General features: G+C 31.4%; 2 protein-coding genes across 2 annotated transcripts; one reads left to right on the forward strand and one right to left on the reverse strand.

Annotated features, from left to right (window-relative positions):
• Window positions 1–1,005: 1,005 nt before the first annotated feature.
• LOC130452626 (heat shock protein 75 kDa, mitochondrial) lies at window positions 1,006–27,172 on the forward strand. Its single transcript, XM_056791976.1, has 12 exons — window positions 1,006–1,208; window positions 1,262–1,599; window positions 1,659–1,730; window positions 2,821–2,981; window positions 4,881–5,227; window positions 6,118–6,301; window positions 8,879–9,026; window positions 21,433–21,557; window positions 22,743–22,930; window positions 23,046–23,277; window positions 24,786–24,858; window positions 26,939–27,172. The coding sequence occupies exons 1-12, from the start codon at window positions 1,109–1,111 to the stop codon at window positions 27,038–27,040; spliced, it is 2,070 nt and encodes a 689-aa protein (XP_056647954.1). The 5' UTR covers window positions 1,006–1,108; the 3' UTR covers window positions 27,041–27,172.
• On the reverse strand, window positions 8,947–20,854 carry LOC130452625 (Fanconi anemia group D2 protein). The gene is made up of 13 exons (XM_056791974.1): window positions 20,330–20,854; window positions 19,806–20,238; window positions 18,353–18,752; window positions 17,371–17,782; window positions 16,716–16,843; window positions 16,138–16,366; window positions 15,591–15,921; window positions 15,131–15,445; window positions 12,967–13,188; window positions 12,382–12,552; window positions 11,845–12,323; window positions 11,084–11,440; window positions 8,947–9,318 (listed from the first exon to the last, which is right to left on the reverse strand). Exons 1-13 carry the CDS (start codon window positions 20,674–20,676, stop codon window positions 9,096–9,098), a joined length of 4,047 nt encoding a protein of 1,348 aa, XP_056647952.1. The 5' UTR covers window positions 20,677–20,854; the 3' UTR covers window positions 8,947–9,095.

The raw sequence follows: 27,172 nt of genomic DNA on the forward strand, positions 1-27,172 counted from the left end.
TGTGGCATACAACCCATGAGCATAAACACCATTGGAAAATTATTGCCAGCAAAGATTGCTCAGTAGCTGGGTCTACTTAATCTTAAAGGATACACAGGACATTGTTTCAGATGATCGTCAGCGTATGTTCTGGCAGACTCAGGAGCGGATATTCTGAAAATAAAGCAACACAGAGGATGGAAATCCAACAGGGTAGTCAAAGGCTATGTTTAGAGTTCGTTAGAAAATAAAAGAAGAATTTCAGAAAACGTTATGTGACAAGCCCCTGGCATACAAGTAGATCCCACAGCTTCAAATAAAATTAACATTAAACAAGAAGTTCAAGAGAATATTCACTCAGAAATGGACTTCAATATCTTCAGTAATGTTGTTTTTAATGTTTATAAATCTTAAAATAATATTGAATTCAAATAATCAGTTAATGATCAGTTTAGATAATGAAATAATTGTCAGTTTTTACGGTAACTAATAAATTATTCTTTGAAACATAAATTTTTACATAACTACTTTTCATAACTGATACATGAAGGTCATGAAAAATGTGACGTTTTCTAATGTCAAGGATTGACTTAAAGGGTCACATTTGACAGAAAAATTAGATTTACCTTTATATCAGAAACGATTCTAATATTAGTAACGGTTTCATTTGTTTTAATTGTTTTATTAATAAACATATATTTCAAAAAAGAATATCACATCTGCCATCTACAGTCCAATCTTCGAAGAATAACTTTGGCTATAGAAATTTACTGCTTCACATTTGAGGTGTTACTGACATCTATTAGAGAGGTCTTTAGCTCAACTTGTATAGGAATTCAAATTTCGTGTCTCATACTCTATTGTGCCTATACTTACAACGACTATACTTTATAATAATGTTTACCTTATTGGTTCAAGATCAAATGAATTTGATTGAAGCAAAATATTTTGCGAGTTGCACTAGCTTCGGAGCCGACTATAGCTTAATTACATTAGACTTTATATAAAAATAGCATGAAGTTATTTATTCATATATATTTAAAAAAGAAGAAGAAACTATCCATTACAATTACAAATATCAATAAATCCGCGAAACGAATTTTGAATATTGAATTCTCCAAAGTTAAATATGTCTTTAAGTAGATTCAGTCGTATACTTACATTTAGAAATGTATTAACCAAAAATAACACATTTAGAAATATTAATTGCAACAAAGCTGCCATTCGAGGTATGATTCGTTTTAGGTTAAGATAACTTTTATTTAAAATTAACTTTTTTTAGGCGATCAACGTTGTTTAAGGCTATTAAGTACACAAACTTCACCTAATGAAGAAGAAAATCATTCAATAATCAAAAATACAGAAAAGCCGACAGGGGATATTACAAAACATGAATTTAAAGCAGAAACGAAAATGTTGCTTGATATAGTTGCGAAATCATTGTATTCCGAGAAAGAAGTTTTTATTAGAGAGTTAATATCAAACGCTAGTGACGCTTTAGAAAAATTTAGATACTTAGCAGTTTCAGGAAATGAAACTGCTCAAAATATTAAAGATATAGATAGATCACTCGAAATACACATTTTAACAGACAAACATAACAGAACCCTAACTATACAGGTATGTAACAATATAACAATTGTATAACCTTAGGGTAAATCATAATTCTATTTTTGTAGGATACAGGAGTTGGTATGTCCAAAGAAGAACTCGTATCAAATTTAGGAATAATAGCCAAATCAGGATCCAAAGTAAGTACGGTATATATATATATATATATATATATATATATATATATATATATATATATATATATATATATATATATATATTTATAAGTCAATTTAATATATAATATTGTAAATTTCTTGTTTTTAAGATGTTTGGATAAATTTATGTTGCTAAATCATCTTGATTTTTGCTCTCTTCTGATTGAAAATTAGTCTTTTTTAAATGCAATTGAAAATTTGACCTACTTCCAAATTTTCACCTATCTTTTAAAAAAACTAATTTTCAATCAGAACAAACCTAAAATCAAGACAATTTAGGTCGGCATAAGTCAGGCAACAACCCTGCATTAAGAGAAAAAAATGCAGTGTCAAAATGAATTTATTGCAAAAGAGATTCAAAAAAGGGTAACTGTAAATGTTCAAATTGGTAACCATCTTGATCAATGCATTTATGGCAACGTCTCTCAATAGAGAGGCAGGTCCGGCAAAGCATGTCAAGCTGCCCACAAAGAGTTTCAAATTCTTCTTCAATTGCTGTTTGGGGGTCAAGATGATTGTGTGGTTTTCTTGCAAAACGTGGTTCTTGAGAGGGCCCCGTATCATGCTGACTTGAAGGTGGCTTCATCTGAGAAAATGGAATGCTTAACTGCAGATCATCCTGACTACATCTGAGGTACTACTTGCCAAATTCCAATCTAATGAGATCCAAATCATCTTCATGAAGTGTGTGGAGGAGACACAGACGGTAAATTTGATAGTGCATTTCAACATTTGTCACAAAGAACAATCGAATATTTGAAGTTCTACCGATAGCCGCACTGCAGATTAGTTCGGCTGCTCAAATAATGCCAGCGCAATTGTTTTCATATTTGCGTTAATTATTACAGATACCAGTCCTCGAGAATACGGCACATCGGCAAAACAATCACAGCTATCGCAATTATGAACATGCTTTGTTTTAATCTTCTTTGAAAGCATTGCCAGACTTATGAGAGTCACCGGTCTTATTCCAGTTTTTCGGGAGAGTTGTCTGACTTATGCCGACCTCTGTATGTCTACATATATGCAATTTATTATGTTACATTTACACTCAGTTGGCTATTAATTCCAGGCCTTCATTGAACAAATTAAAGAAAAAGCGGCAGTTGGGGATAATAATATTATTGGTCAATTTGGTGTTGGCTTTTACAGCTCTTTTATGGTGGCTGATAAAGTAGAAGTTTATTCTAAAGCAGTTGGTGCAGAAACTGGCTATAGATGGGTCTCTGAAGGGTGAGGAATATCCCTAATATATATTGAGTCTATTTTTAGAATATTGTTAGAACATATCGTACCTCCGCTCAAATAGTGTCATAATTCAAAAAACCAACCACTTACCAAGTAATAAGTGTTTGAAATTAAATCTAACTTTATTTTTCACTTCTTGGATGATAACTCAACAACTGTCAAAGTTACCGCAATAGTAACTATTTACTTGACATTATTTGAGATCGGATTTCCAAGTTTTCTAGCACCAATAATACAATAAAAGAGATTTTCTAATTTTTTGAGTTATAACACTATTTGAGCAGAGGTGCGATACATGGGAGTGAGGACAAACAATCTGTACAAACTGTTTGTTTGATTTTAATTACATTACACTTTACTCTATGAATCAATGGTTACTACACTATAATACACACATTTTATATAACTGAATCCAGCACTTAGTCAGCTCGCTGGAGTTTGATCAACATTCTCTTTTTCAATTCTTCCTAACCAGCCAACAATTTTCGCCAAAAATGTTCACTTGGCCTCAGTTAGGAACATTCCTAGACTCAGAGGTGGATTTACACTAGGGGAAGTCAGGGCAAGTGCCCAGGACTACATTTTTTTAGTCTAATGAATTATTATTTTGACTTTTAGTAAAAATTAATAATCAAAATGACAGTCAATTTATTTCCTTGGAGATTTAAAATAATAATCGATTTTTCTATTTTCTGCAAGTGAAAAAATATGATTAGTATTTTTTTTGAAAAAGTGAAAAAAATTCGGAATTAATTTTTGCATTTTTCAAAACATAATTAATCAATGAAATTCAAAAAATGTTAAAATTTATCAATTGCACCAATTAATTTTAATTTAAACAAAAATTATTTTGGAATTTATTAAAATTTAAACAGTGCATGCTGTCACCTACAGTCTGTTTCACAAAAACTTATATAGGTTCTTGTGATAAAGTTTGTTATTTTAATTTTGAAAAATAAAATATATAAACTATGAGTTGAAGTAAAATTTCAGTATTGGAGCGAATTTTTTTTCGGTGCTCAAAGGCGGCATCAAGTTTAAATCCGGCCCTGCATAAACTTCTCATTAAACGGAATATTTAACTCTGTAAAAGCTCTCACAACATCCTTTGCATAATGAATAGTTGCCATATCTAGCCAGAACACAAATTTTCCTTCGGGATGTTTTTTTGTAATGAACTGCATTAATCTAAATCTAATGCATTCTTTTTCATATACTTACAAACCCTTGAGTTGAACTTTTTGTTACTTTTGAAATACATTTCTGCATTTACTTCCTCGCCTTTCTTAACAATAAAAAGTTTTATTATTCGCCATTTCACTCCCGTCAAATGTAAAATATGACTTGTCTTCGACAATGATTTCTAAGCTTTTAGTGGCTGAAAACTCGTTGTCACTGAGTTTTGATTTTTGTTCCATTATTTGGGTGTAGGTTTTCTTGAATTTTGAGCTACATTCTGTTTCCTTAGAATGTTGCCTGGATATTTTTGCTTACCTGTCTGATCTTTTTTCAATCGAAATACCTGTCTTAACATGCAAACAGATATCGTAAATTGATTTGGTTAATAAAACTTTGCATTTAATTTACATCGTTCGTTTTCTTTTAGATTTTCCATATTTGAAACTAAACTTCTGACAGAAATAATGTTTATACTTAGTACATATGCAAAACCCAAATTATGAGAAATAATTAAAAATATTTTCAGTCAACGCATACTTTACATGCTAAGCTATCTACAAATGTACGGATTTTTTGTCTTCACACCCTTAATTTTATATATGCATATTTCACATTTTCCATGCATTTCAAATTATTAAATGATGGTAAATATCTGTTTTTTTTTTATTTTTCCCAGTGTTAGTTTAAAAATTCTTCCATTTCCAGGACTGGTACATACGAAATTCAACCAGCAGAAGGTGTACAGAATGGAACAAAAATCATAATTCATTTAAAAGCAGATTGTCGAGAATTTGCCGATGAAGATACTATTAAAAACGTAATAAACAAATACAGCAACTTTGTGGGAAGTCCTTTATACTTGAATGGCAAAAAAACTAATGTTGTCCAACCACTGTGGTTAGCAGATCCCAAAAGTGTTACTTTTCAACAGCACAACGATTTTTATAGATTCATAAGTGGCAGTTATGATGTACCTAGATACACTTTGCATTATAAAACTGATGTTCCTATATCAATTAGAGCATTATTATATTTTCCAGAAGGAAAACCAGGTGAGTTGAATATCTAAAGGTAGTAAAAAAACGTTTGCTCCAAAATGTTAACTGTTGGCTTTTAAGATCTGAACCTTATAAAAAAGGTAAAATCGTCCAAAATGGTCCACTCTATTATACATTCCTGAGAAATCCCATATCTACAATCTCCAGAGAATCAAGATTATCTTCATATTTATCTTCTTTAGCTGTTACTGGTGCAATTTTTTGATTTCTTTTAACACAGTAAACCAAAAGAATGTCTTGTTGTTTGTAAGAGTAGATACATTAATATTGTGTTATACCTATAATGATAAAATTTCAAATTTCAACCATTGTTAACCTTTCGGTGCAAGTGGCCATAAATAATTGCGTAATCTGTAGCCTTGACAGCTAAGTTCATTGTCAGTAGCGCGCAGCACTTGTACCGCTTGCCGCTGCGTCGTATGAAAATTCATATTATTTAAACTAATACCAGACAGCGAACTTTTCTTTTGAAATAAAGAACTTAAATTTATAATGCGTAATACGAAAAAAAGTTCAATTGTCATACTGAGAAGTCATAAAAATTTCAATTTGTTTATATTATATCTTCAATAGTTTTTTATAATTAATTTTTCAATTTGAAGTACCGAAAATTTCTATTGTAATAAAAATTGTTGGTAAATTCAAAATTTTCAAAAACTATTTTGAGTGATAATTTTTAAGTATAACTACTTTCCGTAATTATTATATTTTAATTAGTTTTGTATTATCAAGTGGTAAAGGAAGGGTTCATTTGACTTGATCTGATTCTTTTATCACACAGTAAGATTGTCTTTTTATATAAACTACATGTACTACATAAGAAAATGAATGGAAATGGGAGAAATAAACTTCACTCTCCTGTTGAAATATATTTTTGATTTCAGGTTTATTTGAAATGTCAAGAGAAACTGAATCTGGTGTAGCACTTTACACTAAGAAAATACTAATTAAAAACCGAACCGATAATATTTTACCGAAATGGTTACGATTTGTTAAAGGCGTTGTAGATTCAGAAGATATTCCTCTCAACTTGAGCAGAGAACTTTTACAAAACAGTGCACTCATCACGTAAGTATGAAACTTGAACTTTGATAATACTGTCACGAAACTGTGTCTGAGAGGATACATGAATAACCACATGTATTTAACTGAGTTGGAATATCTGGAAATACTGTCAGTATCTTATATAAAGTTAGTAGGCACGTGATAGGTCTATACTGAGTAGGGTTATCCGTCTGGGAGCTCTTTGGAAGCAATTGAGTGAAACCCAGTGCTAACAATGTCGAGTTATCTTCTGTGTTCTGTAGGAGGTGAGAAAATTGCTTCGCTAATTCCCTGTGTACGCTCGGAAATTTATACCAGAAGTTTCGGATATTATCGACTGTTTCAATGGCATAGCTTGATTGGTGTTGTTATTGGGCGTAGCTACAAGTTTCCTGTAAAATACTTTTTGGTTGCTATGAAAAGTTATTTTGTAGCTTCTTCTTTGTGCACTTGATGTATAAACCACGATAAACGTTCGGATTTCGCTTTTAGCTTCTGCTGGAGCAGATCAATATACTCACGCAAATGTAGTTGATGTTCTGGATGCTATGTGTGAGTACCTATTTTCTTGAATATTTTTCTGATCTAGTTTCTCAAGCGTTTAGAGGGTTGTGCACAATTCTTGTACTCACTCCTAATTGTATCGATGGAGCGTTCTAGGTGGCATTACCGCCAGGATTTTTTGTTGGTGTTATTGGTACGGATATTTGTCACTTATATTTGCTGATTATGTAGACGAAGTACTGCAACAGCACAATAAATAAGTGAATGAAGCCACTCGAGCGTATTGTAGTCGGTGCAGAGGGCTCCGATTAATGAGCCGACTCCTGCAATTACTTTATTAGAGTTTCTGTTGGTCCTCAGCTTATGTAATTTTGGACAACATATAGGGTTTGTGCCCTCAAATTCCGCTAATTCCTTGTGCATTTCGAGGGACACTTTATCGACGATGTTTGGTTCGGTATTATCTAAATCGGGTATAGTCTGATTGTGATTTTATCTTCATGTTCGCTAGTGTGAGTTTCACCGTGTGTACCGTTTGCATCTTGCGCTGCGAGATGATCATCTATTCTTTGAAGATCTCTCGTATTTGCTGCAGGATAGGTGCATGAAGCAAATTGTTCTTCACAATACTCCTTCTCTGTTCAGTTATTCGTTGTCGTCGTAAATTATACATCATGTTTTTTTGCATTTTAACCCTTCTGCCAGAGGATAGGGAAGATGTGAAAATTGATTGTATTATTATTGTATCTATATTAAGTTCAACATGTTCAACATTTACTACCTAATAATTATCCAGTCTGTATGGAGTATTGCCAATAAATTATGAATTTTGAAGTAAGAGTCGCCAAGTGATAGCGAGAACCGCCATGTAATGTAATATCTTCCCAAATATCTTCTTAATATCACACCACATGGAAGGATTACTTTGTAACGGGCTCAATATAACTTTTTGGGTTTACACGATTTTAGGAGAGGTAATCAAACCCTTGATATGTTGGAGTATCTCTATTGAACCTATCTTTTTATGTGTATCAAAATGAATATAAATTTTATCATTAAATATAGAATATGGCAGCCACAACATTACTACATAGATCATAATAAATCTATACAATTAATAACTAGGTCAATAATGTGTGACACTGAATAACTAGCTCAGTAAATTATTTTAATGAAATGAAAAATGTAACTTCCATTGCACTAAATTTTGCATTTTTGCTGTCAATGTTCTATTTATAGTGGAAGTCAACTTTTCAAGACAAATCATTGTAAATTTTCATATCCACATAATATGGCCTGATTTGAGTCCACATACCTCAAGTATAACAAGATTCCAACAATTTTCTCTCTCAATGGATGGATTGGCATTATCTATGATTCTTTATTAGGATGATTTTTCCTTCCAGTACTATTGACCAGTAAAATATATCTTCATTTTATAGAAAATGAGTTTCCAGTTTTTTTGGAATATGTACTTCTCATAATAAAAAGGCATATATGGTACAGAAGTTTTAAAATAATGTTTTTACTTTAAAGTTCGTTTATTAAAAATAATTAAATACCGTGTAACTCATTAATAAAATTTATATTACATATTTATGAAAATGTTTGGTTTGGGAATTAAATATTGAACACACTGTTTACACTACTACTACACCAACACTGTCTGGCGAGCGTTTCGATAACTTAAGTTTTCGTCTTCAGAGACTGAATGTAAACTAAAATCTTGGCCCTTTGTCCCTTGCTCACTCTATAGTTTAGTATTATAAATGTGAAGATCTCCGCCAAGGAGGTTTTTTCTGCTGGATTTCATTTTCGCCTATAAAACAGATGAGTCAAGTTATTAGGTTTTAGTTTAACTTTAGTCTCTGAAATGATAACTTGGTTATCGAAACGCGTGTCAAACAGTGTAATTGTGAGTGTTGATGTAGTAGTAGTAGTTCAGTATGTATATCCCGAATGGTTTCAGAAATTCCAACTTAGTCATTAGAAACTAAATAGTTAATCACCAACAGTAATATTTCAGATTACTTATGAAATACCATGAATATATTATTCCCATTACCGACTATTAAACAAAAATTTTATTTGTTTCAGTAAACTTCGTGACGTCCTGACCGCAAGGGTGTTAAAATTTTTACAAGAACAACTAAAAAAAAATCAAGTAGAGTTTGAAAAATTTTACAAAGACTATGGTCTCTTTATTAAAGAAGGAATCATCACAAATTATAATCAAGCTGAAAAGGTAAGTTTTCAGTATTGGAAAATACAATATTTACATATTTAGAGATTCTCTAATGTTTGACAATATATCTTAATCGAATACTTCACTACTAACTGATGCATCATCGTCATGTTCCAAAATACTCATGGTGTCACTATCATCTGATGGCAGTTCTTCATCACTTTCTCTGATATTATCTTCTGTGATAACTGTACTTTGGGAAAGAATCTCCTCTCCTTGTAAATCTCTATTTCTCAAATTACCCATCCAAAATGCAGTGGAACAATTGTTGGCAACCAAAGCTGCTTTAACTCTGAAATATTTGAAATTAAATAAATAAATTAAGAAAACATTTACTTAGTTGACAGATATGAAATGAAATGAAATATGTGGTGTCAATAGAATTATATCCATTATACAGTGTGAAGTCAAAATAACTTTTGAATCACAGCATTATTATAGTTAGATTGGTAGATTACTAAATTAAGCACGTTTTAATAGAACCAGCTTTTGTTGCGCAATAAGGGAATGAAGATCTAAAATTAAGTTTATTACTATTCACGGGAGAATGCTGGCAGAAGAATACAAAAAAAATCAACCAAAGATTTGGATACAAGAATTGCAAAAAATAAATAAAAAGAACTGAAACCTAAAAAATTATGATTCAAGAAAGAAGCCAATGTGGATAATTTTCTGTAATTGCAAACATATTGCTCACAATGAATTTGTTTAAGAAGATGGACGACAAGAAAAAAAATTCAAGTATTTGCTGGTCAATCACCTAACAATTAAATTCTCCCAAACTTGGAAACTGAAATGCAATAACCATACCAACAACCACGATGCAGGTGGTTTAAGAACAGATTGCGCTAACTCTGTAGACAAATTGGATAATGAAAGTCTTTTCAATCATTTCAACAAATGACCCACCTCCTCTCATTTCAGTTGATGCCATTTTGATTTAAACACCTTTGATTTCTCAACTTCTTTTTGAATTTGTTTGTGACGCTAGTTTGGATTTGTTAAATAGTAAATATAAGCCATTATATGAACAATTCAGAAATGATGCAATAAATAATAACATGATTTCTTTATTTACAAAAAGAAAAATATGAGTAATAGAATTGTGGAACAAGTAAACAAATTCATGATGAAGAATTACCAGATTTTTTTGTACTGCTGTGTACCCTAATACACTAATAATAGAAAATTCTCATTCTTGGAAAGGGTAATCAATGAAGGGTGTGCAATGACAGTGGTGTAAATTAACTTTTTGTAAAAATAAAATTAACTGAAATAAAACAATGTTTGTACGTATACAGGAGAAAAAATAGAATAAGGAAATTAAAGATATGTCAAAATTATGTACGAAGATTGTTCCAGAAGTACCTGGTCTGACCTAAAGATTGCAGTAGCTGCTTGAAAAATACTACTGTATTAAAAAGTACACAATCCATACAGCATATATTTCAAGTTTGAAGAAGCCACGTTGTTTAGTATTTGTTTGGCAGTCAACAATAATGAACGTTTTCAGTGTATTTGTGAACATGGAAAAAACTGAACTTTAAGGCATTTTTTAAGCGAAGATATAAAGCAAAACGGCCCCATTTGGCTAAGAAAGTGTTGTTTCATCAAGACAATACACCAGATCACACATCCGTTATTGCAATGGCCAAAATTAATGAATTAAAGTTTGAATGGCTAACTCATGCACCCTATTCGCCATATTTAGCCCCTTCGGATTATTTTCTGTTCCCAGATTTGAAAAAATGGCTCGATGGCAAAGATTTTCCAACAATGAAAAGGTGATGTCGGCAGTTAATGGCTATTTTGAACGAAGATTATGTTGAAAAATAAATATATTTTCTCCCAAAATTTTTGTGTTTTCTTTGTTGTTGGTGCAGGTACTTCTGGGACCATCCTCACATAAATCTTTATCGTCAATCTTCAATTCATATGAGTTTGAAAGCAAACAGTTTTAGTATTGCAATTTAAGACTGGGGCTATTATTACCACTATTACAGTCATTGAGTACAAAGTGAGAAGTAAACAAATATATAAATATAAATATTACTCACCTATAAACTAACGATTCTAATATTAACCTAAATTGCGGAACGTATGCCACCAAACTAGAATCTTTAGTAAATTTTGTATAACAGCACAAGTGATGTAAAAATCTTGTACAAGTTTGCATTGTCTTAAAAATGGCCACTACGTCATCTGGCTTGGATCTCAACATTAATTCCATCATAGGTATACCATGAGATAAGAAGAATTTCAATATTCCAATTGATTTTTTCAAAAAACAAGCTAAATTAATTTTGGTGTCTTGAATTTTTGCTACAGTCATCAATCCTTGCATAGTAACTGTAGCATTAGTCCAAAGAATGATGTGTTGATTATTAGTTAAAGCTTCCGCTTCTGCTTTTATCCTAAAATTAAATGAATAAGTGGGTCATATAGAATTATCAAAAACTGTGTGATACTTTTATTATTTCATGTGAATTTCATTTTAAGTGAAAAAGTAATCGATTTAATTGGTTATATGTGATAAAATCTAGTCACATCACATCTCCCGAGGCCCCCTTAACTGCAAGATTGTAGGCGATAACCCACTTTACTCACACCTAGTTATTTCACTAGTTTTCAGATACCTAAGGTAAACAGTATAGCTATTTGTGAAGTTGAAATTAACAATGTGACCAGGATGAATATCACAGATGGTTCCAAAAATTCCAATCTACTGAATAAATAATATATATGTTATAAATTAAAAAAATGATTATACATAAACATAATAAAAATCACTATAATTTTAAATATATTTTAAACATACCTGTTCAATAATGCATTACATAAACCATTGTAAAATACATGAAAGTTCTGCTTGTTAATAGCGCATAACATCTCTAAACTGTCTTCTTTGCTATTCAAATTTCCAACTTCATCTTGTAAAGTACCAACTAATGCAGCGATGGTTTCAACATTGGCACTGCTAAGATAAGCTTTAACCAAAATGTCTATATTCAAATTAGAATTTCTACCACTCTCTAATATTCCTTTGGAATTGTACCAACGTTTAGAAAGTAGTTTTTCGGCAACTGCAGATATTTTCTTCTCTATCTCATGTGTGGGTGTTGTAACTGAATAAAGTGCTTGCATGATTTTTATCAAATTGACAGCATGTGGCAGTTCAAAACATTGTTCATGTAAACCTGCAAGTCTATTTATAAATTCTATGGTTAAGCGTTGAGCAGAATGTAGAGACTGAGTTTGTTCTGTGGAACGGATACTTTTTAACATATTTTTCAATACCTAAAAGAGTAGTCATTCATTATAATTTAAAAATCATTGAAATAAATGTAAAATATACCTCGAGATTACTTGAGTGCTGGAAACCAGTCCAGCTGAATATCAATAAGAAACATTCCATAATTAATCCAAAACATGTTTTGTAATCCAAAGCTGATGGAGAAAACATTTCTGCCCGATCTAATCTTCCATCCGATTCTTCTAATAATTTTTGTAGTTTCTCAACCATAACCTACAAGACATTAATTTAATAGGGCATTCCAAGACTCCAAGTCTAGTTCAAAGTTCGCTTCTTTAACATGAGCTCTTATGGGAGCCATGATTACTTTCTTTGATTACAAATTGAATCAGAATTTCCGCGATATATTAGTATATAGATTTGATTGGTAAAAAATAAATCTTTCTAATGGTGTCAGTCGTTATGGCAGTTATCGAACAAAGATATGAGTTATTAGCTAAAAATTGTTATTAGTCAATGCATATCCAGTAACTAACGGCAAAGTTGTTTCTGTCACCCAAGGAAAGCGCGCAAAACTCAACCACATTTTTTTTTGTTTCTTTTTGATTTTGTCTAATTTTTAAACTCAGAGGAATGTATACACAGAAAGCTACATATCTATCAAATAATTTAAATTGATTCAATTACCTTGAGATGTGAATCTAAATTCGGCAATATGTGACCCACATCTGTTATAATGTGTAGTGGTATGACTTCATTTAAGTGTGAAAAATCTGCGTTTTTCCTTTGGGTGGTTATCGCTAATTTGGAAACTAAATCCTTCAGTAGAAACTTCAATTGTTCTATGTCCAATGTCACTGTTTGGGTCAATGGTGTCGAATCGTCATCAATGGGTATTTTTAAAGGATACTATAAAAAATAATTAAATTTTTTTTTAATAGAATTTTTTATATTCACACGAACATAGTATAAACTTAATATTAAAACTATGAAATCATAAAGTGGCAGAAATCTGAAAACGACTTTTCCAAAATCTCACTATATCAGATAGATTTTCTAATTTTGATCTTTGTAACTATTGTATAGATATTTGATCGGCGAATTAGCCAATAGTAAGTTAGGAAGACTTTTCTCACTGGAGAAATCTTATTATAGATAGCGAAGCTTACAATCCGTAAAAATATTTGTTTCTACATTTAATTGTTCCTGATATTGGATTTGAATTCATCAAAACCGTCACAATAGTGACATGACAGCTTGATTGAAATATTTATTTTAGAAGTATTTAATTGAGAATTGCATGTCACTGAGTTGATTTGTTTAATAGAGCATAGCTGTTACAAAAGACAAAAAGGTCCGATTTATTTCAACCCACTAGACTTAACATCATCTTGACAAACCTCCGACTAAATATTTATTTTAAAAATTTGGAATCGACAGTTGCATGTTTATATTTTGTATAAGTTACCGCTGCTATAAGAGACAGAAGATACTGGTTGTGCACCTTTCATTTTATTTTTGTAACTTTCCAAATATTAACAAAGGATGAAAACAAAGTAATGTAAAATTTGGAAGCATTTTAATATATGTAAATTTAACAGAATATTTTTTCTATCACTTTTTTAAGCATTTTTTTAATTCTGAACATACTATTTACACTACCACTACCCTTACCTTCAGTCTCTGAAGACGATAACTTGGTTTTCGAAACGCGCGTCATACAGTGTAAACGTGAGTGTTGGTGCAGTGGTAGTGTAAATAGTGTGTTCAGTAAGAATATCACCAACGTTTCCAGAAATTCCAACTTAATTGTTTTTATAGACTTTTATAGACTATAGATGGGGTGTAGAGAGACTAGTTATTTCAATTCTACCAATTGATTTCAGTTTTAGTCATTATTACAAATAATTATAACTACAACATGTAAAATCAAGTATTGTTTCGTAAACAGTCAATTTCTCTAGAAACAACGTCGTCACCTCAGACATTTAAATCCGTCATGTTCCGCGTTGCCTCATTATCCGACCGTTAAATTGAATTCTACAGCTGTTGTGTTTCTTTACTATGTCGCCCCTTTAAATCAGTTACCTTTTGCATCTTTCTCATAATTTCGTTTCTCCTTCTTACTGATACATCTTTAGTATTTAATCGGGGACTAAACTGTATTTCAAGCGTGTTTCACTAACGAGATTCAATCTCTGGAAACTACAACTTGGTTATAGAAACTTGCATCAGAAAGTGTAGTTATATATTTGTCAGCCTGGTTGTAGACATAGTCAGAATCATACACAATAGTTGTGACTTTTGTTTTGGAACTAAATTCAGTCTTAACCATATTTCATAGTAGAATAGTGGTCGGCCAAGGGCCGTTAAGTACATAGGCCTTCTGATAGGCCCGTCGTGTCCCACTTGAAATTACCAAATGTCGATGTCCTTGAAAAACCGATCAGGCGCTTTATCTTGAACCTTTTGACAAATTAAAATAATTCATAACCAGCCGAAAAGGTAGAAACTACGTTGGCTTGGTTCCCCTGTTGGATGGAAACTGCTTGATGGCCCCAGTCACCGCGTCAATCAAATCCCGTAGCTGTTCTTCTGTAAAGCCGGTATCAGGTTATCCTGGTCGACTCACCCATGTAGGCGCGTCCGAGTAGGGGGTCTGCTGGCTCTCCTCACTAACGTCAAGGTGCAAAGACCAATAGTCTTAACCATACAGCTATCATATTATTTAGATCATAAATGATGTGGTCATAATCTATGCACAACTTTTCAAATACATGCAGTCTAGTTGAGAACATAAATTATAAATGTAAAAAAATTTAAAGATCAGTTTTGTCAAATAATCACTTGCCTTAAGTAATAACACAGTATCTGTATCCAAATATCTGAAATTCACTTTGTATTCTGTTCCATTGTAAGATTTTGTTGAAGAAATTTTCCTTTTATTTTTTTGTAAAGCTACAGTAGAATTAACAGAATCGTCCATGTCTACTGCTGTAGCAGACATTTTAGATTTCTTCTTTGGATTTTTTCCTTTAGTTTCACTGTTATTACTTATTGTTGTTTTGTTACCTTCCAAACGATAATCAAAATAACTGGCTGGAAATTTATGTTCAGGATCTCGTCCTATGCACTTACGTAGATTATTTTCCACTTGAAGTAAATTCTGTAAAATGAAAATTAAAAAGATTTTTAATCTTGTATTTGTCTATTCCCCTCTAGTTATCTTGAGCATATATTAATGCTAATATTTATTCAAGATATGTTGTAAATAAAGGACTTTTGAATACAATATGGAAAAAACAAATCACCTCTAATCTTTTAACAACCCGAAACCGCAATTTCTTATTCTTTTGTGTAACAAATCCGCTAATGAGTTCTCTAAACCAATTCGTGCAGTGGAATAAACAATCAGCCACATTCTTTACTTGATCGAATCCTAGATCGTCTACATCATTGAATGTGGGTAAAATTACGGAACATCCTAAAAGAGCATCTATTGTCGAAAGTTTACCGTCCTGTTGACGATAGTGAAGCAATCTCAATAAACGGAAATGTGGTGCCATTATCAAAATCGCAGGGTTTTTTGTTAAAGTTAATCCACTTATATTGATTCCCATGGTCGTGTCCATTTCACAAGAACTAAAAAATATACAAATGAATTGGTGTTATTGCTTAATAATTGAGTAAAAATAACTTCTTGTATCTGTGAAAAACAGATATATATTTCTTTGTGTAAGTTGTAACCTGCCTTAGATTAACAAGTTGAGTGTTTTAAAAATCATAATTATTATTCACAAACTAGAAAAATCCACAAGGTAATATTTACGTAGAATTAAGCTACAGCTGTTTACTTACCTATTGAGCATATATTGAAAACTCATTTCCAAATCATCGATGGGTGGTGGTATCGTTTCTGACACGTATATTTTCCGGAAATCTGTTGTAATTGTTTCATACAACCATGCCAAAAAGAATTTATCCAAATGATGGTTCAATATAAGCATTGATGCTAGTTGATCATAATAAAGGCCTAATAAATCGGGATAACCTGTACAGCAAATATTAGCAAGTTCTAGTATTGATCCTAAAACAAGATATTTTTATACTTATAATCAATCTTGCAATTTTCCACCAAAATCACAACAAGGAATAACACAAAAAAATTTATCAAATAAAAAATATAAATTTTCACATTTTTAAACAATTGTAGAGAGTTCTTGAACTGTAAGTAATCAAATATTTGAGGTAAGAATTTTAACATAAATTTATTCGTGAATGTTGTATATTTATTTTTGAAAAATTAATAAATAAAAAATTTAATGTAAACTTTTGTTATAAACGTGCAACGCATTGTGAAAATCCCTGTATATTCTATTCAATTCTAAATTAACACATGAAACATGTATAATAAATAAAAAGTAATACACTGTTACCTGCTTCCCTTGCTGGACCTTTTGGCAGATCTGACAAATTTTTAATTGGAGTTTGAGGTAGTTCATATGAATCATTTTCATCTGTCCTAGCTATATTACGTGCCATAACTACAGCTGATATAATTCCCCTAAAAATATTTGTATTATATATTATTTCGACTCATGACATAGTGCTTCATGTATTTATATTATGTGTGACCAATTTTTCAGCGTAGGTTTCCTTTATTTTCAGATCTCCACATATCTTAATTTTACTAACCCTAACTTCCTAGCATTATCCTTTTCATAGACCTTCAAGTTTTGAATCTTTTGTTCTCAATCTTTATTATCGAAGTTCGGGAACTATCTGGATGAATGCATTGATCAAACATCAGATATTTTGATATCATCTAATGCAAACATTATGAAGAATTATTAGCAAGTACTAAGATAGTTAAAAGTACTAATTTTATAATATCAAAATATATTTTATTCATAAATATGTGGTGCTACTGTTAACTACCACTACACTAACATAATCATCCTGTTATTTACCCCGATGATTAAAGATTATTAAAATAATGAAAAATTGGTTTTCCTTTTCTAGCTATATGCCTACTAAACTTTATTAACATTTTTTTCAATATAAACATTTTATTAGTATTCTGTAATGTACCTGTATTTAATTGATTTCTTTGTACTACCCATTTGCTTCCTTACTATAATATGAATCTCATTCTGCACTCCTGACATTGATTCATTAGCATTTGGACCACAAGACAAACTGCACAATATTTCAAATACCATTTTAACATCGTTTGGTTCGAATGCATCCAATTTATCTAATAACCTCAATAATATTATTATATGTTGTTGTAATTTTTCTTTGGCTGATGTAAATGATGATATAATTTTCAAAACAGTCGTCACTGTAACTTTATCACTAGCGCCAGTTAAGACTATTAAACTATTCAATATTTCTCGTCTGAATATTGATTCTGTGTAAATGTGGTTAAATAATAGATGAAATAGTGTTGAGCAAAATTCTTCGATTATTGGATCACTTGAAAATCTGACTAAACTACAACCTGAAAAATAAGATGTTTCTATCAACACCTACTATTTCAAATAAAAAAAATGTGTTCCATTTTAGATGAGATTCCACTGTATCTGAGCTATTATTAAAGATACAGACTTGGTATTTTTTAAATGGAACACCATGTATATTTTAACGTAAAATTCTTTTACACATGCATTTAATTATTATTTTCTTAAAATGCCTTGTGATTTAAACCCATTTATTTAATTATATTCATACAGTTTCAATTCGCTTTAAGGCATTTATAATCATATTGTCTTTATAAGTTTCTGAATGCTTCTTCGGTTGAAGCTCGGAGTTCATATTATTATAAATCTTATTTTTTAAGTATGACCATACAAAGAAGTCTATAATGCTTAAGTCCGACCCGTGTATTCAGAAAAACATTTTATACATGATGTTCCATTTAAAAATTACCAAGTTTGTGCCCAATCTTAAAAACAGTGCTCATAAAAACTACTTGTATATATCTTTAATAATAACTGAGATACAGTGCAGTTTAAACTAAAATGGGAACAGTGTACATACTACCAGTCTGAGTATAATAAAAATATCTTACCAATTTTCACTATAGAAGTAAAGTAGTCATTTAGAAGTTGTTGTGGAAGATATTTGTCAAACATTTTTTCCAGATTATTGATTTTGAACAAACCAGAATGGATACGCTTTTTAATAATAGCTTCAATTATTCTCTTCTTAGACGGCGTCACATGATACAACATAAACATTATCAGATAATCTACTGGTTTATGATCGGATGATGAATTTATACTTGAAATCATATTCAACCATCCTGCATTTGATGAAAGTGTAAAATATTGTAGTTTGTTGAAAATTAATATCTTTGCAGATTCTTTTTCCTTACTATCCTCTAGAGTTAACATTAACGAATTTAGAGCATTACGTATTTTTAATAGAACTGGCACAGAGTTTTGAGATTTGGAATCTGACATCAAGAACTAAAATAATAATATTTGTTAAAAGAAAAAACAACACAAGGCATGCACAGATATATTATATTTTCTATGAAAAAATATATAAAACAGTTTACAAAAGATTTTATATTGTTGATATTTCTTGTGTACCAATATACTTTAACTTAAATGGACACGTGAACAAACAAAATTGCAGATTTTGGGCTAGAGAACAACCTTAATTAAAACACCAAAAACCTCTAAATTCTCCAAAATTGGTGGTTTTGATGGTAATATCTTTGAGCCCGTACTTTGTTAGTAATGCACATGGCAATTCAGTAACTTTAAACTCTGCAAGATATCTGAAAATGGTGCAACCTGTCATATATTCAATGAACTTCTCAAACAAATTAATCACACACATAGGAGATAATCCAGGGCCTCTTGCAACTCAAATTTGTGTAGTTTGTCTCAGTTTAATGAAATGTTATGGAGTTGGAATAAATAAAGGAAAAAAACACATTGCTATAACCCTATGAGACAGATGGTTCAAAAACCACCACTGTAGCTGGCATATCAATAATTGAGGCTTGTACTAAATACTCATCAGAGGTAGGTTCCTTTCCAAGTGTCTCACAAGCAGAAATTCTTGCTTCCATATCATTTACTCATAGCTGAAACTCTTTAGATAAAAAACCTGTTAGAGCAAAGATCTAATCTCCTTAAAGCCAGTACAAATATTAGAGTATACAAGGAGTACTCTGGAACTAGAAAATGGACTGTAGATGTTGAAAACGGCTCTGATATCAGGGATTGCTGTGCAATGTTAGCCCTAATCTACATTTCAATATAAGAATTTATGGTTAAAATAAGCCAAACATATTCGTATAGCTACATAAACTATTTTTGAAATATCAATTCAATTTTTGAGCAGTTTTGTGTTAGCCAGGAAAAAATCTCATCAATACAACAACAAATATCAACAATAATCATTAACTCTAGTGACCTTATATCGTATTAGTGAAACAATTGAGCACTTTAATTAGGCATGAAATCAAATTCCACTTCTTAAATTTTGTATAAATAATATCAACTTACTGATAATAAAATTGGGAAATCTTTTAATGAAGTACCACTATTCATTCTGTCTAATATCTGACCTTGAACTTCACTTCTTGTTGTGGGATCTAGATCTAAAGCATTCAAACAATCAATTACAGCTCCTGTTATTTCAGTCTTGTCATCTAGTAATTTACATAACTGCTTAGTAGTTTCGCTAAACTGACTATCTGGAATGATTTCCGGGATTGTATCTAAAATTTCCAACTGTGCAGGATAAGTTGCCACATCCAGAATATCTATTAATTTTGTTGTTAACTTTTCTGGTTCTTTTATGTAAGGTAAATATCGAAAAGGGTTCAATAAGGCGCGTAGCCATGATGTATCTTCAGATGAATCTGCGGAAATTGTTATTTCATCTAAAAGAATATCTGTTACTTCTGATTGAAGGCACTCCACTTTCAAAAAAATTCTGTAAACAGAAAATAAATGATGAAAATAAATATAATAATATTTAATGAATATTGGAGTTATGCCAATTATTTTTTTGGTGGTATTGTTACCTAAATAAACTATCCTGTTCTATTCTCCTAATTGAATTTTCCATTACACCATCACCTTCCCCTTTTTTGAGGTTAGTTAATGCTAATGCCTTTTTAAAATATTTTTCTTTCTTACACATCAGCTTTAAACCTGTTATAAAACTTTGTAAAGCTTTATCAGAATTCTCTAAACATTTTTCCAAATCCCTTACAACCAATGATTGCTCTTGTGTAAGAATATGTGGTTCATCTTCAAAGCAAAGTATTATTCCGATTTCTTTTAAAGTTGATTTAAATTCTCTTATTTGATATTTAAGATCTAGGGATCTTTGAAAAGTTTGATTTTGTGAGGTTAACATTTGAGACATTTTGTATAATTGTGATTAATTACAAAATATATATTTTACGAATTTCTTATAATTTAGAAATATGTTTAAAGTACAACACATCAAAATATTAAACACTGAATGAAAATAACATTTAAACATACAGATTGGCGGTTATAATCTTATTTAAACTTATATGTCATATGACAAATGGTTAACTAAAATAAATCTTCTCTTCCTCTTCTTCTGTTTGACCGTGAAGAACTTTGTATCGTCAAATAATATAATTAACTACCTTTTCAATATTTCAAATGATTGCAGTTAACAAGTTAACAATGCATATAATTCTTGATCAATTATTTAAATATTCATATTCATTATATTTCTATCACACGTCATTTCGAATATTGAATTCTGAATCCCATGAATTTCAAGTTTTTACAAGAATTAATACAATTATCTCCCAGACAATGAATACATAAGTATTCGAAAGCTCGGAAAATATTAAAGTTAGTCTACTTTGGTCTTTCATTACCACGTTCCCAATAAGAAAACGCTTAAATATATATTCGTATTCATAGTAGGAATGTGGCAAAATTAAATACCAAAGTGTACTAATTTTAATATATTTCGAAGTTTCGAATACTTATGCATTCATCGTCTGGGAGATAATTAGTTGAGATAGGCGGCGGTTTTGAATTATGTTATTTCTTGCAAAAACATTGAGTTTATAGATTTCAAAATTCAAATCAATCAATTCTATCAAGAGTCGATTTGTTATATTACGATTTATTACAGGAAAATGCTGCAAATTTATTATTATTTGAATCGTCTCACGAAGAACCTAATAAAAAAATAACTTTGAATGATTATTTAGCAAGGGCTGCAGATAAAAGGACTATATATTACTTAGCCGCCCCGAGGTAATAATACGTTTGAAATATTATTGCACTGTTTAAAGGACTAGACAGAAGCATCTACAAAATTAACGCACCATCATATTTTTTTCGATATTCTTCATTTATTAATAACTTACTGCACGACATGTTTTGATAGAAATTCGTATGAAACCTCGTTTTAGACTAAACTGTGATAACATTTTATTAAAAAATGCTGATAAAAACGTTCTCTCAGTAACAGGACAGTCACCAGAAATCTGCTAAAAAATGAATTATTAGATGTTCGAATTATCGGTATATCGTCTCGAACGACTAGAAGTCGTTTACACGAAGCGGGGTAAAGCAACAGAAGACCAACCAAAAAATCGTTGCTCACCAGAAAACACAAAGTTCAGAGATTAAATTTTGCAGAATTGGACCATCAATGATTGGAAACGGACTCTGTTCTGCGAAGGAACTAGAGTGAACCTTAAAGATGTAAATGAACATGTCTGGCGAAGGCAACGAGAAATGTTTGCCAGCTGTAATATCTGTCCTAAAGTGCCTTTTGGTTGGCTTTGCTTCGATTTTCGTACCAAATTAGTTCCTATACGTACGAGGTCTATGAATGCCCAATATTATTTAGACAAAATTAATGTCGAACATGTAATGCCTTTTGCTTTTTTTGGTGGTCCTAAATTTTATCCATGCAGGACAACGCTCGGCCCCACGTGGCTAGACAGGTTATTAGCTACTCAACTATCACAAAAAGAGGATTCGAAGTAATAGTTCCCCTGTTTCTAATCACAACCAACTCATAGAGGTCGCTATAGAAGAATGGGAGAATAGACCGCAAGCTTTTGTTGAACACTTGAAAAAATAAGGCAAATGAAGGTTATGTTAAGGTTATATTCGACTAATTTGTAGGAGCTTATTATTATTCCTATGTAACTTAGTTTTATTTTGTATTTATATTTTAAATATTTAGATTAATTAAGTGGTGCTTTAATTTTGTCCAGGACTTTAACTATATTCACATTTATTTTCCGCGAGAATTTTATACCTATCAATATATTAAAATCTATTTTTGTTTAGGACGTATTGGAGTATTGCTTTGTCTAGTTCTTATCAAATAGGATGGAAATATGTTACTGCATATCCAGTATATGATAACTATCCAGTGGGACAAATACATTTTGTTGAAAAATAAACATCAATGTTATTTTCTAGCCGAACTTTAGCTGAAAGTTCTCCTTATTATGAATCTCTTAAAACTAAGAAACAAGAAGTTTTATTCTGTTACGAACCCTATGATGAATTAGTATTAATGCAACTTCAACAGTTTAAAGGTTATAAGCTTGTTTCTGTAGAAAAAGATATGAGAGAAGATAAAAACGCTAGCGACCTCACAAATTTAGGTAACTTTAATATTATTTTATAAATTGGGAAAACTTCACTCATTATTAGTATAATATATTTAGACGAATTTTTTTTTTAATAAAAAATACTCATATATTATTAAACTATTTCTAGGAGATGACAGTTTGAAACGTAGCGAAATAAATGATCTGTCCAAATGGATAAAAGAAAAATTGGGCGATAAAGTTACAGCTGTAAATGGTACTACTCGCTTAGAAAATCATCCGTGTGTTGTAACAGTGGAAGAAATGGCAGCTGCTAGACATTTTATCAGAACACAGAGCCACAATATCTCAGAAGATAGACGATATGCTATTTTACAACCCAGATTAGAAGTCAATCCCAAGTAAGTTGGTATAAATATCATTTAGTCTTTTTAAAATTATTGATATCAGTAAACTATTATTTATAAATTCTATAATGATATTTAGTCTTAATTCAAGTAAAGGTTCCAATTTCCAAAAAAAAAGAGGCAGAAATATTTAGAAGATGTGATAACTGTAGAAGAAATCGGCGTGGCTCTTTATGATACCATGATGAGATTTGACTTTATCTTGATTCATATAGTTCGAAGAGGAGACTTTGTAAACAATCCACTAAAATCAGATGAATGCCATTCAGTTTGAACTTGAGACTACAAGTTGTTACATAATAATCATGAAATCATATGAAATACTGTTTAAACCGTCGGGAGAGTAGTAAATTTTAAATGTACTTTTAAAATTCTGCACTAGATGGATACATTAAATTAGAGATTACATTATACTACTGCTTTTACTGATTATAAGGTTTATTGTGATCAATAGTTGTGCTGGCCTCAAAGAGTGTAGATTTTTGTTCCTACAGGTTCATCTGAGACACATGGCTGGCCTTAAACAGGGGCATGCGTGGCCCGCAGGTACCCACCACAGGCGCAAGAAAAAACTGTTTTATTTTGTTTTCACTTTTCTGATTTTATCATCAGATTCCATAAAGGAGTCTAAATCCAAATATTATTTACAGTAGCGGGACCCGCACCTTTAGAGGTCATGGGTGCAACCTCACTCCTCGTCTCTTCGATACCATACAATATAAGTTTAGGGACATCAGATTCCCTATAAATATTATTACTGAAGCAGTTTCAATACACTTAAATGAAGATGAGTCCTTTGTCTAAGTGAGAAGCTAATTGCTTGAACTCGAACTAAGAGTTCTTCAATCATTTTTTATTATTGCTTTGGTTTTAGCATCATTATTATAGGAGTAGGGGCGCATCATATGTGTGTCTGGTATGGTAGAACCAGCTCAAGAAGCCCTAAAGCCTGCCTACAGTCCCGCATTGGCTAGGGTCGGTCTTGCTGAGACATATTTAGAATGGTGAAGCATTCTAATAGTAGAAGAACTAGCATTTCATCTTTCTGTTGTACTCACCTAAATAAAATGAAAGAGATCTTCACAAGTTTTGTTAAATGGACAATTGTCACATGAGCATCATAATTCTATGTGCTTTCTATTTTAAGGAGTGTGATTAAATGTCAGTAGGAACATTGAAATATATAGGTATCCTAGCAAGAATGCGAAATAGTAAGATAATTGCAAACTGTGGTGGCCAAGAAATTAACTAGACATTTTTCTCGTCCTTTTGTTGTTATTTAATCTACCTTGTTTCCTTATAGGTAATTACTGTCTACTTTTACATATGAGCATTTTTCTATTCTTTGGCAATAAAAGGCGTTAGTGCTCCTTTTTCGCAAGAATATTGACTTCATTCCATTTGACTCCCCTGTTCAGAACTCTATTATTACTGCCATTTCCTAAATTTTGCATTGAATAAAAAACAAAAGTATTTGTTTTAATACTGTTTATATATTGTAGGCATCCAATTATTAAAAAAATGTATAAATTGATGAGTAGCGATCCAGTACTGGCTGAACTCCTTGCCAAACAGGTAAGATATTATTTGTACTAAATTTATGTATTCAATTAATTAAAATTATGAATAGATTGTTAATATTTACATAAAAATCTATTTAAAAAGAGTTTGTAAGCTGGAAGCAGATAAAAACCGAATAGAGGCTTTCGAAATGTGGGTTTATAGACTACTCTAACGAGTATCATGGACAGAACACCGAACCAACGATTCAAATTACAAGAAATTGGTCCACTTACAAAGGCTTCTAAACAGAATAAAACGCATGTGTCTGCATTACCTGGGACATATAGCTAGAAAATCAGAAACAATGGAACGATTAATCATAGAAGGGAAAGTAGAAGGCAAACGCCCAAGAGGCATATTACCAACTAGATGGGTAGACCAAACAAAACCCTTAATAAATATGAGATTGAATCATGCCGAAAAGATTGCACAGGATAGGCAAGCATGGAAACAACTGCTGAATCAAAAACAAATGGTGTCATTTCATCCTTTGGAAGATAATGGGAAGGAGATAAACTCGTTTCAATGACAACAGAGAAGGCACTTGTAATAACAGGTATTAAAAATGTTTTACTGCTCTTGGCTAGAAGGACGAGGATTTTCCAAACTTCATTAGCTACCACTGCTTAATTCATCAACTGGTTAGTATGAACACAAAACATGTAATGGATATTTCTTTCAATATAGTAAATAAAGAAAAGAAAATTTCTCCAAAGACGGCTACTTAAACAATAATTAGGTGAGAAGGAATCAGATTTGAAATTGCACACTGACATAATGTCGTTGATCGAATTAAGTTTTTGTAAATATTTTGAGATATATTGGACGAAATAATAAAATTTCTTCCAAAGAAGTGTGATGATTTACTGGAAAACTAAGCACGTGAAATCTGGAACAAGAACGCAATAATAAAACAGTAGAAGAAATGATGAGTTCTATTGCAGCATTTCAAACAGCGTCTATCATAGTCGACAACTAAAATAAAAAATTTCAATAATTTGTAACCATTAAGTATCATATGAAAAAATATACTACCTTAAACCTAAAGCAGTGATATCAAAATTGGCTGATTTTAAAAAATTGAGCGATTGGTGGAATTCATCAGTTATCTGTTGAATACTTGTATTGATCATAGTGATATATATATATATATATATATATATATATATATATATATATATATATATATATATATATATATGAACTGGCTACAAAATTTGCAGGTAAATTTCCTGTTCTACGTCTTCCTGCCATCTTATGCGTGGTCGTCCTGGTGGTCTGTGGTCTTTCAACTTTTGTCGGTATGCCAATTTGACTCATCGACCCTCCGGCATCCGTTCAACGTGACCAAGCTGTATTAGTCTCGCACTCTTGATCTCTGCTACCAGGCTGGGAGTAAATGTCAGCGTTAGTACGGATGTGTCATTCTCCTTGGATTGGGCCATAGATGCGCCCAAGTACTTTTCTCTCCCACGAGTTAAGTTTTGTTCTTCTAAAGTCCCCCCTCTCTCTCTCTCTATTGCTTATACTTCAAAACCAGAATAAAATTATTACTCGGCGCGGCGACATATTTTTAAAAGCAAGTTCATCTTCAGGTACATCAGCTATATTTCTGGACATTGGTTTGCACTGAGAAATATCCAAATTTGTAGAAATGTATTGAACAATGTATCTATGTGAGTCAGCATTTTCCTACTTCTAACAAACAAAAAATACATCGTTCTAGCTTGACAGCACGACAGCAGGTCATAGATTCGATTCTTTAAATTTAAATTTCCAACTACAAACCTGATTTTGTTTCATTTAAGATTTCAAGAGATATGTAAATGGTAGATCACACAGAATTTTGTCAGTATATAGTAGATGTTAGGTCTAGTTAAGTCTGCCACCTCTGCTTTAGGGTATCTCACGTTTGACCGTCCAAATTCTTTCTCTAAATTGAGGAAAATTATTTTCCTTTTTCAAGATATCTTAATTATGGAGGTGGAATGTAGTTCTAATAACGTAATAAGTTGTATAAATTGCAATGGCCTTTCACAATTCTACAATATTAAACTTTTTATGCTTGTATGTAATCACGATTTTTTTTCAGTTATTTGCCAATTCCATGGTGGGAGCTGGACTAGTAGATGATCCTAGGACTTTACTTACTTCAATGAACGATCTTTTGGTCAAAGCCTTGGAGAAACATTGATAATTTTTTTATTAAAATAATCTGTTTTTCTCATTCCAATTTTCTTCCTACTAATCTAATTATATTTAGTGGGATCACATTTTCCAGTTTTAATTTTTTGTTGAATGATAATAAAAACGTTTATTGAAGAAA

The sequence above is a fragment of the Diorhabda sublineata genome, chromosome 2 (assembly GCF_026230105.1).
Source record: "Diorhabda sublineata isolate icDioSubl1.1 chromosome 2, icDioSubl1.1, whole genome shotgun sequence".
Taxonomy (NCBI): Eukaryota; Metazoa; Arthropoda; class Insecta; order Coleoptera; family Chrysomelidae; genus Diorhabda; species Diorhabda sublineata.